We start from the raw sequence: 15,794 nt of genomic DNA on the forward strand, positions 1-15,794 counted from the left end.
CATATACATAAACAAGACACCAAAAATGTGTTTTCTTCATCTATTATTAGAATAAATCTTTTTATCATTTTGCCTTCTTGGCCATTTGTTAGTGGTATTTTTTTACAACTCAGAAAGTAATAAACAACAGCTTTAATACAAAAATAGCAGTTGAAACAGTTTAGGACACTTCCAGGTGAAATGATCAACTCTTTTCCGTCATGATAACTGAAGTATGCCTGCCACCCTTCAAAATGATCTTTGTCTGACCTCTCACTTATTATCAGATACAAATGTGCAGAGAAACTGTATGTGCTCTTCTCTTTCCTATACAGTCTTTTTTTTCCCAATTCAATTTCTATTTCTAGAGCAAAATGTTGTGGAAATTAATTTGTTACACCATGTGATGAAAAAGGAGTGCAATCAGAAGAAATAGGTCCTTTGCTGAAACAGTTGGGGTCACGTAATTGATTTTGATAACTTATAAGGATGTCACCTAGTTTATATCCTTTGGAGGGTTCAGTGTAGCTGAGATCCCAACTTGGATCAAGCATGGCACCAAATGGAGATGTTTTTATGTCACTCTGACTTGAAACTTGATTTGAACTTGAAAAATTTCACAATATATTTCCGTGCTTCTACACGCGTTGCAGTTTTGATATTTATACTAGACTAGAAACTTTTTTTCTCTCTACATGTGACCTTCCAGCCTGAAACAATGGATCTTGGAGTTAGCACTCTGGAACCATGCATGGCTCCTGACTCAGTTATGAATCTCAGGTCTTGATTATCTTCCCAAACTACAGTACATGATTCAGTTTAAAAATTTGAACTGAAGATGATGCCACATAGTAGCACAGGATCTGCATGTTTTATCCATAGAAACTCTACTGCTTGAACACCTGTGATCCTCTTTCACCAACACGGTTGATATTGTTGTGACTTTCTGTGGCACCGTTTTCTTCATTTTCAACTCTGTGAAATGGTTGGAGGAAATGGCTCATTTTGGGTTTGGGGTCCTGGGAAAAGGAGACCAGAATCAGGCAAGAAGAGCCAAAACGGGATGGCTCTGATGCGTACTGAGTGTACCGGATGTTGCGAGGAGGGAGTTGTTGTGTACTTCATCTGAAAGGAAGTTTGAAAGCGTATTTGTGCGATCTGGTGGTGCCATCATGTTTTGTTTTTTTTTGTGTCCGCCAACTTGGATGTGCAAAACTCTAGAGAGGTCGTCATAGATATGTGCGAATCAGGGCGAAGAGCCCAATAGAATGATTTGCCATAGTGTGTCAGTGTGTGTGCACGCATGTGTATGTGTGCCCATGCTTGTGTATCTATGAAACCAGTGTTCATTGCAGTGAATGTGTGAAACAGGCCGGACAGCGAATCAATGTTTGTGCATATCTTTGAGTGTGTTTGTTGAGTGTGTGAAAGTTGTTGGGAAGTGTGTGTCCGTATTTTGGTGCGTGACAGCGGATGACGGATGGGGCGGCAGGACGGAGCAGGGGACGATGAATGAGGTGACAGACAGAGACGGATAGCCCTTTATCCCTCCGTCACAATCTCTCTTTCTCTCTCCTTCTCTTCTCTTTCTCTGCCTGTCGGGATGATGCAGTGCCTCTTGTTCACTGGCTGAGAGGAGGAGAAGAAAGGGCAAAAAGATGAGGAGAAAAAAATTGCATTGATCCTGCATCCATGTATACTTGAAATCTGTTATCCATTTATTCCCCTTTATTTCTGTTAGATTCACTAGTGCTTTCCCTTCGCTTCTCCTCTTCGCAAGCCTCTTTTCCTTACGTTATATCTTCTCGCCTTCGTAGTTGGAATCGGTTGACTCGATCGCTTCGCTAGAGTCTTTCATTTCTTTCTTTCTTCAACTCATGCATTGTTTTTGCACCCATTCTTATCATATCAAAAGAATTCCTCCCGCCTCTTGCGCTTTCATACCTAACTTGTGTGTACACATCTGCCTGAGTGCTTCTCTGTGTGTGTCAGATCGGCATTATTTTGAGTGTGTGAAGGCAAATTTGTCATGTCTACCTGTCAGCCGTTGGGCTTTCAACCGGGCCGTACACACGCACAGATCCCTTTGGCATATGAGCCTATTATTTTTATTTATTTATTTTTTATATGTGTGACCTGCTGGTGAATGGTCGATAAATCAAGCTGACGGGGCTGTTTGTTGTGGGCTAAGGTCCCGGTGTTCTTGAAGGTTCCGGGGTCCTGGGATTGGGCCATTACAGGAGTTCCCCGGAACACACACAGTCAGACATGGCAGTTGAAGCAATTACTGTGCCCCACATTTATTTATTTATTAAACTTGTGAATGTTTTCATATATTCCATTTTTTTAAATTTATTGATTTTTGTTTTTACTATAATTTTATGATCATTATATTCTTAGTTTTTCAGCAAATATGTTTGCATTACTCACATTGGTTTTTTTTCTTAGTTCCTTTATAAGGTATCGTGATTCACTATATGAGTCCAGAAAACAAAAATGCACATCCCAGGCTTCATATTTGATATTGTCCGATATTTACTCCATACTCCCAGTAAACTACATATGTGATAATATCAGAGAATTTAAATGATAAGCGTTCCTTACTTTTCACTTTCAAATTCTCTGCAGAGCATTTCTTATCAAAATGACTATCAATAATTAGATGAGAAAACTTTGCAACCTCGTCCTATCTCTAGTATTGAAGTGTGATCGATTATAGTCAAAAATAGCATAAATAAAATTATGATAATCATGAAACAGGGACATCACTAACAAAACTGAGCATGATAATGTTTCCATCCAATATCATTAGCTGATATATCAAAATTGTGTAACTATATAGATTTAAATTAAGGTTTGAAAACTGTGTAGTTGACCTCATGAAATCCTTATGACGTACTCATTAGAAGCACAGTTTGGATGGAAGTGATATGTATATTTATTATATTGTAATTTATTATAAGTTATTGTAATTATAATCATAATATATTGATGGTTGTAATTCTAATCACAACAACAATAATAATAATTAATTATTATTGTTGTTGTTGTTGTTTTTGTTATTCCCATTCCCTTTTCAGATATATTTTAGATGTTTTCGGTTAATAATTTTTGGAAATTCCATGTCTGTTATCATAACACTTCCAGTTTTTGTGTTCCATTCTTCCTGTTTGAGCTATATTATGTTTAATACATTTGACAGCCTTTTACATCAGCTGCTGCATCTGTATATGTTATCATAGTTCCTCTGTGTCTGCTTTTGCTTGATTTTTAATTGAGTTCCCTTGTCTTACTCTGATCCATTGATATTTTTTATTTGTTTTATTTATTAAAATATATATATTTTTTATTATTGTGCATCATTAAATAAAGGAATTGTCTATTTTCAATCCTTATTCCCTTTTTTTTTGCATTGGTTCACCTATTCAGTTCCATTTGTACATATCACACTCGGACTTGCTTTAAGGCCTTTTTGCCCTCCATCTGAGTTCGTGAGTTCAGACCCCAAAAGATTCCCTGTCCAAAAGCGACATGTCCCAGCATGACAACGTAAAGCGTAGCCATTATGGATTAAGAACTAACAGAAAAGCGGCTCCCCTCTCTGGCTGGGACTCACTGTGGGTGTGTGTTGTAGTAAGGGACAGGCCTGGGAAAAGGCGAGACATCCATAAGGAGAGAAACTGTCCTCATCTTAACACTAACATATCTTAACACCCATTTACTTCAATGAAAATGGAAACCAATTCTTTATGAAAGTGAAGACTGTATGATCTATATTTATATTTCTTACTTGTCTTTTATTATTCAAGAAAAAAAAAATGTTCCGTTAAATTCTTTGGACTTCAAAATTGCCACGATTATTTCAATGTCTTTTCCAGACAATGAATGACTGTTTGTTGCCTTTCAACAGATTTGCTGATAAACAGATACAGATGGGTGGCAGATAAAGCTGAACTTTAAGTTGAGCAACTTTTTAAAAGGGTTCATTGTTGGGACAGGGCTTGAGGACCATTTAGCCTGCTCATATTTCAAGAGGTAGCGAGTCTAATCCAACCGTATAGGAAGGACACAAATAATAGGGTTAGAAGTCCGGTGTGAAGGGATGCCTCTGAGATATGGTAATCCAGTTGATTTTGTGCAGATCTTCTTTCTTTTGTCAAACAAATGTGGGCCTGTTTGTAATTACAAATGGCCTCGAAAATCCATATTTACACATAATTGGTTTGAACCTTAAAAATTTCTGAGTGTGGAATTAAGGCTTGTTTAAAGTCGGTTCTTGTGGAGATTGCATGCATTTTGTAAGTGGTTTTTACCACTAAATCTCAGTTTTCAGAGGTAATCTAATTATGACTATTATTATTTCCACATTCCCACACTTCTAAAATGGTTGTTTATGGGTTTACATATTATAATAATAATATTGTCGTCATTTGTGTTTTTAGAATTTTTGAAATGCAATTAATTGGATTTAAATTGATTATTGCATAGGTTGTCAAAGTAAGGGGCATCTCATATACATTGATTTATTTTTTTGAGGTTGAAGTTTCAATGTTAAGTTATGTCTAAATGTTTAAAATGTTTGTACATATATATTTACCAAAACAATAAGTGAAGTGCTGTCTCATTTTCAAATCATGTACATTGAAGAATGTTGAGTTACTTTTTCTGTGATACACAGAATAAACTAAATCTGGTGAGGTGTATTTGATCTTAAAAATGTACAAGTGTCTCTCTTTTGAAAAGTTCATCGTTCTGTGAAAAGATTGACACAAACACCACCTGTGTCAGAAGGATATGCTCACTTGTGTGTGTTTGCTATTTTATTGTTCTCCACTTGAGTGCCAGTCTTGTTTCCTTATTTATATGAAGTATTAGTTTTTACCTCCTGGAAAAAAAAAATCCCTCATTGTCCCCCTCTGCTTTTAGGACCCTGTTACCAATAGTGGATTGTTGTGATCTCATATCTTGAATTATGCTGCCTGTGGCTCTTCAGGTGTGGGGGTGGTGCAATGATGAATTGAGGGAGCGTTTTGGGATTATCGAGGTGAGAATGAGGACAGGACGAGGTCAGGGAAATAGACTCAGACAGAAAATCTGCTACTGTCACATTCCTCGGTTCTGTGGTCACAGTGGAACAGCTGCCACGGTGGAGTGTGTGTCAGGTTCATCAAGGACCTCTATCTGTGCAGAGCTGACCCCATCTGTTGCAGGTTGACCTTCACCACCAATACACAGACAGAAATGAGTGAGTGAGGTATTGATAGAAAATAGATGATGAAATGGTAGGTAGGTGGCTGGAGAAAAGAGAGCGGGGCTTTCCCCCCCAAATGAAGAAAACTTGGCTGGAATTCGTGAGTGAGGAAGTCAGACATGAATGCGTGAAAATGTTGACAGAGCGGAGCAAAAACCGAGCGATTCAGATTGAAAGAGTTCAGTCAGGTGAAAGTGATATGGTGGGTGAAATGGACGTAGAGGGTGGTCTTTTTCTCTCTCCGCTGTCGCACAACCTCACTTTCCCTCTCTCTCATCGGGAGACTGACACTTCCCTTCATGCGATTGACCAGGCGCAGAAGGGGGGATGAATAGAGGGGTGAAAGAGCGGGATGAGTTCGGAAGAAAGAGCACGAAGGGACGACGAGCTGCAGATGGACATCTAAATGCTCGCCTGCCGATCTATTGGTGAAGTTAGAGAGACGCACAAACTAGGAAAGTACACGCTGACTTGGTTGATGTAAGCAAGCTGTTTATCCAGTGATGTGACAAACTCACAATGAAGCAGACTTATATTTAAGCTCTAGGTGAACTTAAATTGTATTTTTCTTGTGAGTGATTCCAAGTGCTGATTTTTTTTATGATGTATTCATGATGTTTTAGTTGCATTTATTTTGTTTCCCTTAATTGTGATGAATTGATAGCATTAGTATGTATCATTTAATTTTAATGTAGTTAAATTGAGTACAGTCAGGTGATGAGAAAAAAAATCAAGTTTTTGATTTTCTTACAATTTTTTAAACAGTTTTTTCAATTGCATTTATAGTTTTTATGGAAGCTTATGACTTTCCATGGCCCTAGAACCATGGAAAGTCAGCGGTTTGTGATAGTGACTCTGTGTGGATGTTCTGTGGTTCATGTGGAGCAGTGTTGCCATGATCCAATGTATTATGCCGCAGTGCTTATTTTTATTTGCAAGTACTGTGAAAACACCAATTTCTTTTACTTTGACTCCATAAGAGAATAGTCTGCCACAATTAAACGGTTGGCTGTGTTGTCCTTGAACTTAGGCTGGATCTGACTTAAAGCTGAAAATAACTCCACTAAAGATATGGCACCACAAGGGAGGAGTCAGGTAGGAGTCAGGGCCTTTTCTTTAGTGGTAGTGAGAGGTTATTGCCATGTGAGGCGCCCTTGTTACTAAACAGCAGATGGAAGACAGAAATGAAGTTCTGTTTGTTGGGTGAGTCACTGTATTCTCTCAATGTTCAATTGCCATGAGTGACCCACGTCATTCAGTGATGTCATTCTTGTTGCGGGCCATGATCCTCATCACTGGTGGCTCTCACTCTCAGATGTGCATCAGTCCAGAATCCTGCAAATTCTGATCAGAGAAGTTGCCAACAGAGTCCCGTCATCTACTGATCTAGTCACCTGGCAATAGTGTTCGAAGGTTTGGGGAGAAACATATACACCACGTTATGGATTCCTTGGGATTATGTCTGACATTGTCTGATTGATGCAACAAAAGTGCTTGCACAAACACTATGAAATTGTATTGGTGCTTTTAGGGTCAGTGAGATAAGTACTGGAGCCAGTGAGGGGTGGGAACTCTTCTTCAACCTCTTTAAAACCCCTTTATCTGATCATATCCACTGCTCACATACTTTTTGTGCTCGACCTACACAGCTTTAGGGGCGCACTTCAATCTGACACACGTAGACATAGCCCCACGCACACACACACACGCACACTCACGCTTCAGGTCAGGCTAGTCATTAAGTCCTTGATCCTTCTGTGCTTAAGATATAGCAGCCAAGAAACGCTAGCTTTCCGAAGCATGTGTGTGTGTCCATAACTCCGGATTTACGAGTTCAAGCTATTATTTGTGCGGGAGAGGTCAGAGAGTGTGTTTCTCGGCCGCCGTCTCAACTTCCTGTCCTGTCTGTGGCCAGCCCTTATCGTTGTGACGACAGGTCAGCTGCTGGTCATGACAACAGTTATTCAACGACCTGATTGTCGAGGGTGAATAGTGGAGGTTTGTTAGTTTCAGCCGATGGTGGTTGTGATTTCGTGAGGGCCACCTTTCCCTGATTTTGATAAATGATATTTATAGCTGACATCTTCGCCTTCAACTTTTTAATGCACATACGGTGACCGTGCAGTGACCGGGTCAGGTCATTGTTCTATTTTATCAGTTTTGACCTCTCAGTTAGTCTCCCTAATATGACTTGCATCCACACACCCTTTCCTGTGTGTGAGTGTGTTTTCGCGGTCAAGCCATGGTCAAACCAAAAAGCCGAGGACCTGAAACAGCTCTCACCTTTCAACTGCTTCCTGTTTTGGGTTCTGGAGGGGATGGAGAAAGAGATGTTTGTTTTCCAGTTGCAGTGAAATGTCATAAACGGTTCCTTCCCCCCGTGTGTGAATTGGCGTTTCATTTGCAACCAAGTATGTGGATCCACAGATTCATATTTTGAACTTAGAGTTGGATAGCATTGCTATTATCTTTGTTATATTAAGTAAAATCTTTTTACATTATTAATGTAATAATATAATTTTTTTTGCTTTTTGCCATCATCGTGATAAACACTCAATTATAATAAATAGTTATGTTACTTCAAAACGGGCTCATCAACTTTATTTTGTTCTACATACAAGTGGTTCTCTGAAGAAAAGGCAAACAACTGTGAACCTGTGGCCCAGAGTCAACCTTTCAGAAAAGTGTTTGTGGGCTTAAATGAGTTTTTAAAAAGTGACACATCTTAAATTGACCTTTCTGAAAATCACTTGAATCGCAACTGAGCTCAGAGTGCTGCTGGTTTTCCATCCCTGCTTGTTTTGGACTATTCTGTCTTTATTTGCTTTATCAGTGAACGGAGCAGCTCCCAGCGGGGCCTGCTGACATCAGCCTGCACTCGTTTATCGTCCCCAAGTTTCACCCTCACTCTTTCTGCCTCCTCCGTAACATCTAGTTAGCCTCTGCCTGACCTTCGCTCCCTCCTTTCCCTTTTCTCCTCCAGTCCTGTAATATTTCCCCAATCATTCTTTTTGAGGTTTTTTCTCTTCCCTCTCATTTCCCTCCTCTCATTCTCTCACTCTCTCCGTCTGTGTAGTGTCTAATTGACAGTGGAGACCCTTGGTTGAACCACTCCAACTTTTCTATTAGCCTTTTTTCCCCACTCTGTCCATTTTGCTGTGTCCTTTTGGTCCCAAACTTTTTTTGTGTGACGATCAGCCAAGGAGAACGTGCATATAGAAAGATGAAACAAGAGAATTTGGACTAGAAATTGATACTCATTAACAAAGTCTGTTTTCCCATCCATAATCGATTTAGTTTGCTGGCTGAACTAACCCATGAGGTTGCGTGTTGGAGAGGATTCCCAGCTCATTGACCTTTGTTTGACATGCAAACTGCACATCAAGTAAATTATTCTACACTTTGGACACGATAGGTGCCAGATTCCATTCTTGAATTTTTCAGCTCTATTTCTCTGCACACCTGTATAAATAATTGTTCTATATTTGACTGCCTCTGTTTGTAGGTTGAGTCTGTTTCCATGTATTTGGTCAGTAGGTGGATCAAAAGGACAGGAGTCTGATGAATTCAATAATAACTAGGGATGCACCAAAGGGAAAATTTGTGACCGAAGGTGGTCATAGCCTAATAAAATGTAAAATGTTTGGCCGAATAATGACAGATATCAAGTGTGATTTTTTTTTTTTTCAGACATTCCATATATAGTCCAGAATACATTTGTATACATCTTTTTCAAGTAGATTAACCTTAGCTTTAAAAAAAAAAAAAAAAAGCACATTTATACAAGTCCTTCAAATAAAACATACGTTTAAAAAATGCATTAAAGTTGATAAACCTCAACAAATGAATTATTGTCCTTTTGCTACAAGTCTGCTCCAATGTCCACTAATATCCAAAAAGTTCAACATTGTGTTTAGACTTTAAATCACACTTGTCGTATCACCATGACGACGGCTGCGATGGGCTCCATGGTCAACAAACAAATGATCAAATAATGAGGAAACATGTGAGACATGGGTCGGAAAGTCAAAATAATTTCGACTTGTGTTCAACTGCTCCAGCCCACAGTACAGTGAGTCCAGAAATCTTAAAATGTCCATTCATTCATCTTGGATGAATTCTGAAAAATCACATTTATATCAGGTGAAAAACGTTTTGCACTCAAGTGCCTGATGTCAGTTGTCTTCATGCACCTCTTCTCTTCAGGGACCAATAACATCCAGATTTGTAGCTTATTCACTATCTGTGTTTTATCATCCTACAAATGACAAGCAGCAAACCCACTGGATTAATAAAGTACAGTATATACATTTCAGAAGTTGCTCGACGGAGGATGAGCTGTGTTGTGGTTGCTGGCAGTCGCGTGCTGTGGTCATGGAAAGAAGTCTGCATGCAGCTGTACAAAAGATTCAAATTGTGGTTTTGATTTAATATCTGGCCTTCAATTCTGTTAGGAACATTGGTCGCGTACTTCAAAGCCGTAAACATCCCAGCTGAATTATTCTGTTTATGGCATTGTAACTTGTTATCCCTGCACCTCGACATGGCTTTTCATGCTCTCACTTCATAAATATGTGATCTATTGTTGCATTCATGTGTTACGTGGGATATTTTTTATCAAGTATTGTTTGTTATCTTGTTACCCATTTTAATAAACAACACGTCATCAACATAATTTCATAGTTCTGTAGCTCGTTTCTCAGACTCAAAAATGGTGTCGTTGTGTCTAAGAATATGGAATTTGCACTTGGTTTAAAGGTCTGTGCGTCCTCTGACCTTCCAACTTTGAACTCTAATGAAGTGCGTTAATGGAGACGGTGACATTTGCGAACAGATGGGTGTCAGAGCAACATTTTTCATGTCTGTGGTTAGTGGCTTTTATCTGCCTTAATTGACCTCACTTCTTTACTCTCCCATACAAAGTCTCAGCGTAGCTTTTCAATTGTTCAAAATATTCTTTGTAAGATGTAGCTTTTGGTTGAAGACCTACGGTCTGAAGTCGACTCAAGAGGACCCTTGAAAGGGCTGCAGACAAATGGAGGGATGATTGATGGATAGATGATAGTGGGATTTCAAGAGCTGGCTCCAGTGATTGACACGTGTCAAAATGGCTATTGTAGATTAAAGTCCACTTTAGTTGCTTTTAGTGTCCTTTGACCTCCGGCTTGTTGAATCTTCAGAGACGATGGACAGATTGGAAGAGCATTTATTCCGAGGGGTTCTGTGTTTCAGACGAGAGAGTTTTTCTTCATGTTCAGACAAATGCGGCTGAACGGAATCCAGTTTCAAGCATTCTTTTATCAAATTACAATAGCATTTTCACAAGTTGTGAAGTTGAACACGATGAATCCTGGTTGACCCTGACATTTGGCCATTACCAGCAGGAAAACTCTGATTCCCTGGTGGTCACAAACAAATAAATCCTGCCTGCAGCCGGAAAGACCATTAGCTAGTCTACTAAACAGAGTGAGAGAAAGAGAGAAAGGGGGGTAGAGGACGGAGGTATGGCTACAGTGATTTAAGAGGATTGCATTAAATATAGACAGTTATTTTGAGCTTTGGGAGTCTTGGATAATATTCATTAATTGTGCTTCCACTTGATGTTGGACATTGGTATAATAGATGGTCTGAAGTTTAGAATATTTGTGTTCTATGTCTTCTGCCTGTCAAGACAATGACTCACATGTTCAGAAGGAACTAAAACATTTTTTTAATATAATTTATTTTTTATTTTAGTGAAGCTTTTCAAGAGTAATTTTGCATTATTGTGTGCTCACATGTAATCTTTCATTTTAAGGATCAATGGCAGAGTTTGAAATGTGGTTGCCAACCATTGCAATTGAGGTTATATCACTTCAACTCGAGTCTTTACATCAATCATCACAAATATTCACTGATCGTTTTTGTTGTCCATTTCTGAAATTCCAATGTAATATTATGAGACTTTATTTTCAAGATTCAAGAGGTTTATTTGTCACACATACAGTTATATGCGGTACAACACATGGTGAAATTCTTTATGTCCCTGTATCCAATAGAAAAGAAGGGTGCAATACAAGATATACACTATAATAATAATAATAATAAACTATAAAACAACAGTATAAAAACAACAGTAAAAACAATAGGGCATAAGTCTAATTTTAGGGGGCTTTATTGTGTTGCTTTCTCATTTAAATATGATTGCGTTTGGAAAATTGTGTTTTATTTTATACACATGTTGAGATAATATGGAATTGAAGTTTTGTGATGATTAGTTCATGCTAATATGACTGTGAAAATATGCAGATACTGTATTAAATTACTGTCTCATTTTTGCTATGCTGTTTAAGATTTTCTTTTGGAAACAGTTGTCTTTATTTTTTGTTCTGAATATATGTTTTGGAATGATTTTTCTGTATGTAAAGAATAAAAGGAGACAGAGGGAGGAAGACATGTAGCCCAAAATATAAAATAAAAGCAATAAAATGGTCGACAGAGAGGGTACTGCTGATATGGAAGGAAGAGACAAGTGATAATGAAAAGTAACCAGAGCTAATGGAGGTAGAAAGAAAACCATAAAGTGTTGAGGTGACAAAGAGGGGACAAGAACAGGGTGATGACTGAACAGGTTGAAGAAAAGAAAGTGAGGTAAGTGTTTACTCGAGTGCAGGCGGGAGCCCATTAGCGCTGGAGAAATGAGTGAAAACAAACAAGAAATGTGAGCGTGACACGTCACTTTGTTTTTCTGCTTGTCTCCGTGGAAGAATAAGAGGAAGCAATAATCTAAGTGTGTGTGCACGCACACGCGTGTGTGTGTGCGAGTGAGTGGGGAGACAGGAGCGATAGCGCAGGGGAGGTCAAAGCGAGGTGAGAGAGGGGGAGCGAGACGGAGAGAGAAGTTCAGCGCAGGGTGAGGAGAGAGACCTGCCGTTTTGAGAGCGGCGGGTGAATTGAGGGTCAGGTGTGTGTGTGTACTTGCCAGGACCGGCTGCCGGTGGCTCTGTTTTTAGGAAGGTTTTCTCTTTTTTCCATCCATTCTCATTTTCATTAGTCTTATCTTCTTCTGCTACCGCTGTCCCCCTTTCTTGTTGCATTTATCCTACTGTTTCACCTTCCTTTTGTTCCCCCGTCCTTCAAAACTGCCGTGTGACCTGACATTTACCCCAAACTCCCACGTCCTCTCCCTTATCACCTCCGTTCATAATCTCATTGGCGTCCTGTCTTCGTGTTTTGGCCTTACTTGTAACTGTTTTTGATGTTGTGTTTCAGTTTCCTTTAACTGATATACAGCTGAACTTTTGTTATGAACAAGATTGCGTTCTGTCTTATCTTTTTTATGCTTCATGCATATTTAGCATTTCTTTGGTATGAGATTGTTTTGTTGAGGATTTCAATGTGGCCATAATGACAACTGGATTTACCAGAATTATTTGAAAAACTTATTTGTGGGAAATGTAAGAGCACTTGAGTCACGGTTTTGTTATGTCTCAGCAGTCCTGGGTTCAATTTGGGCTCTCTTGATGTGGCTTATTATAATTTCAATTAGAAACTGAAATTTTAGAGCATTATTTAATCATAAAGTTGTTCTGCTCACACGTGCGCACATCCTCACACATCTCCACATTATCGGCATACTTGTCAGAACCTCACATCCAGATGATGTTTGAGCGTCGCTCCAAAGCCCTCTTGTGTGTTTATCCTTGTTTACATGTGCTTGCAGCCTGTTTTCATGTTTGCACTTGTTTATGTGGGCGGATTTGCAGGTCAAACCTCGGTGGCGTATGGGTGAGTTGGAGGACACAGTCCAGAGAAATGAGAATACAGAAGTGCTAGGGCCAGCAGGAGGAAAGGGAGTGAAGAGCAAGGGAGATAGGAAATGATTTGACCAGGACAAGGGAGTGGAAAAGTTGGAGAGGCCATGGAAAGTTGTTTGACTTGTATCCGGACAGTTTTGTTATCTATGCAAAATATACATATGTTTTTGCTTGTGTTTACTTACTTAATTTATTGGACTTTTGCCAATGGGAGTGTTTGACTTGCCCTTTGAAATGACCATAACTCCTGGAAGGTTTGTCTTTTTGAGGAAATTCAAATGCCATCTAGAAGTAGAGAACTGAGCCTTCAGACTCCTAGACCTCTCAAGGATACGACACTAGGTAACAACACCTTGGTCATCATCTCATTTTGCTCATTCATTCCGTTTTAGACTTCCTATCGTGGTCTAAAATGGATAAGGTACCAGCTTTTTCTACTACTATAAAATCAAAATAAAGGTCAGGTGTGTCTTGTATATATTGTAATAGATCATTTTATGTTCTTAAATTTGATTTCACCCTGACTGACATGACTCACCAACCCAGAGAGCACCCAGAAAGTCTTGATACTGTCCGTCCAACGATTGGTGCAGACATTTTTGAAGTTTTTATGTAGACAGTGCACAGAAAAACATCATAACAAATGACAGGGATCGGATAGTTATGTACTACTTTCGATTAAAATCTAGTATTTTTATTGCCATGAGTGTTATAAATGACAAAAATTGCCTCGGTCGGCTCGCATTTGGCCATATTTTGTTCCATGTCATAATTCAAGTCGGCAGTAATCACTTTGTGGGAGGGCCTTTGTGTTACCAGCTTGTGCAGTGGATTTTGAAGAATACATTTCCCCCGAAAATGTGACTTTTAGTCCAATATGATTTAAATGTTGTTTTTCTTCTTAATGTTGCATTTTTTTTACCTGTACGCGTCATAAACCACAAAGTACAGTCATTTAAGAAGCGGTGTCATGACTCAATGAAGTCGACGATAAAAAATAAAATTAGAAGCCAAATGACATCTTTGCCTGTGAATGTGCGCAAAATGAAAGTGCACATGTGACTGGCAACCAACAGGAAGTGAAAAATTTGCACGGCCACTACAACAACCCTGTGATCTGAAACATCCGAAACATTGGAGAATTTCACTTCAAACATTTCAGACATGGATGAAATGTTGGATTTACAAAGCAAACCTTGCTTGTCATGGCATTTAAAGTGGAGTCAAGTCGGACACCCAGAGGATGGAGACAACAAAGAGACAGGGGTGTGTGAAAAATAGCATTTGAGCTGAACAGGTTTTCAACCGGAGACCTGCATGCTAATGTAAGGGTTTTTTTCAAATGCTAATAAGCGGAGGCGCTGTTTGCGTTGTTTAAACAATACGAATGCGTCAAGTTCTTGAAGCTTTTTGGGTTAAAAGTTATGTCTGCTGCATTGAAAACCAACGTCAGTTGCTGATCGCCGGAGTCCCATTTGCCTTGTTTAACTTAATGTGAAATTTCCAATGACGCTGTTGATCTTGTAAATAATGAAACCATCCAATCAGATGTCAGCTTATTCTGTAAACTGCAAATGGTAGGACTCCTTGAATCAATCATGTTTTTCTTCTTTCATCCTGCCAATAGCACCTCAATAGCCAACCACTCATCAATCCTCTTCCAACTCTTTTATCCATCTTCATCTGCACTTCATTTGCCCCCTCCGTTTCGCCTCCTGCACTGTTGTTCATTTCTCTCCATCTGTGTCTCTACATCTTAACTCCGTCTCTCTCTCTCTCTCTCTCCTTTTCCTTGTGTCCACTCTCTCTCTGTCCCCCCACATATGTTTTTACTCTTCATCCCTCTTTACTTTTTTCTCTCTCCCCACGTCTTCTCTCATCCCTCGTTCACATATGGTTTCTTTCTCTGGGTCTGTGTGTTTGGTGTTACCCAGAGTTCACTTGGGCTCCTTGCTCAAGTGTGAGTGCTGCAGACAGATATTCAGAGATGGTGCGTTTATGTGTGTGTCTGGGTCTTTGGGGTCTGAAGCAGGTTATGCAACAACTTACAGAGGCTGGGCAGAATTGTAATTGTATGTTTTCTGAAAATGTAATGATTTGTGATCGTGAACAGAGGTCTTTGTTCCCTATTCTTTCACTGCAGTCTATAGTAATGTGCACTCATGATGTTGGATCTAGAGCCTTTGGATTTGTCCATTGTTTATGATACAGCCAGTCAGTCACTCACAGTGGTTCATGAGCCCTGCATTGGAAAGTGTTTTCACTCCTCTGTTTTCGCCTCTGCCTTTGATGAACTACTGAACCAGTATTGGATCTTCATGTCAGTTTTCTGTCTTTCTATCCACCAGTTCCTGGACCTTTTCACCCTCTGGGATTGGTCGACATATCTGGCTGATTATGGCAAACCCACCTGCAGATACCTGAGGGTCAACCCAAACAATGCACTGACCCTGCTGGAGAAGTGAGTACGCCATTGCTTGTAGAGTGGCTGTTTCTGGGTCTGGCTGATTCTTTTTTTTTTATCAACACCATATAATCTAAGTGTAAAGTAAAAAAGCAGTAAATGTAATAAATAAATTTAATTTAATTTAATTCATTCTTTTTTTAAATGGTAACATAGTCAAAAAATAATTATGATTATTACATTATATATAAATTATTGATATTATGGCGACCAAAACCCACCAGATGAGAGATTGTGATCGAGGCCTGCAGAGATTCCGACTGTAGAATACTGTCTAGTGTCCATTTCTGACTGCCAAGTGTCA

At 39.2% G+C, this 15,794-nt stretch overlaps 1 protein-coding gene across 1 annotated transcript in view; it reads left to right on the top strand.

Annotated features, from left to right (window-relative positions):
* exoc6b (exocyst complex component 6B) overlaps nucleotides 1-15,794 on the top strand; it is a 58,216-nt gene that overhangs the window by 38,274 nt on the left and 4,148 nt on the right. Inside the window, exon 21 of the mRNA XM_053859730.1 lies at nucleotides 15,375-15,487. Within this exon, the coding sequence (XP_053715705.1) occupies nucleotides 15,375-15,487 (113 nt within the window). The remainder of the gene's footprint in view (nucleotides 1-15,374; nucleotides 15,488-15,794) is intronic.

The sequence above is a fragment of the Synchiropus splendidus genome, chromosome 3, assembly GCF_027744825.2.
Source record: "Synchiropus splendidus isolate RoL2022-P1 chromosome 3, RoL_Sspl_1.0, whole genome shotgun sequence".
Lineage (NCBI taxonomy): Eukaryota > Metazoa > Chordata > Actinopteri > Syngnathiformes > Callionymidae > Synchiropus > Synchiropus splendidus.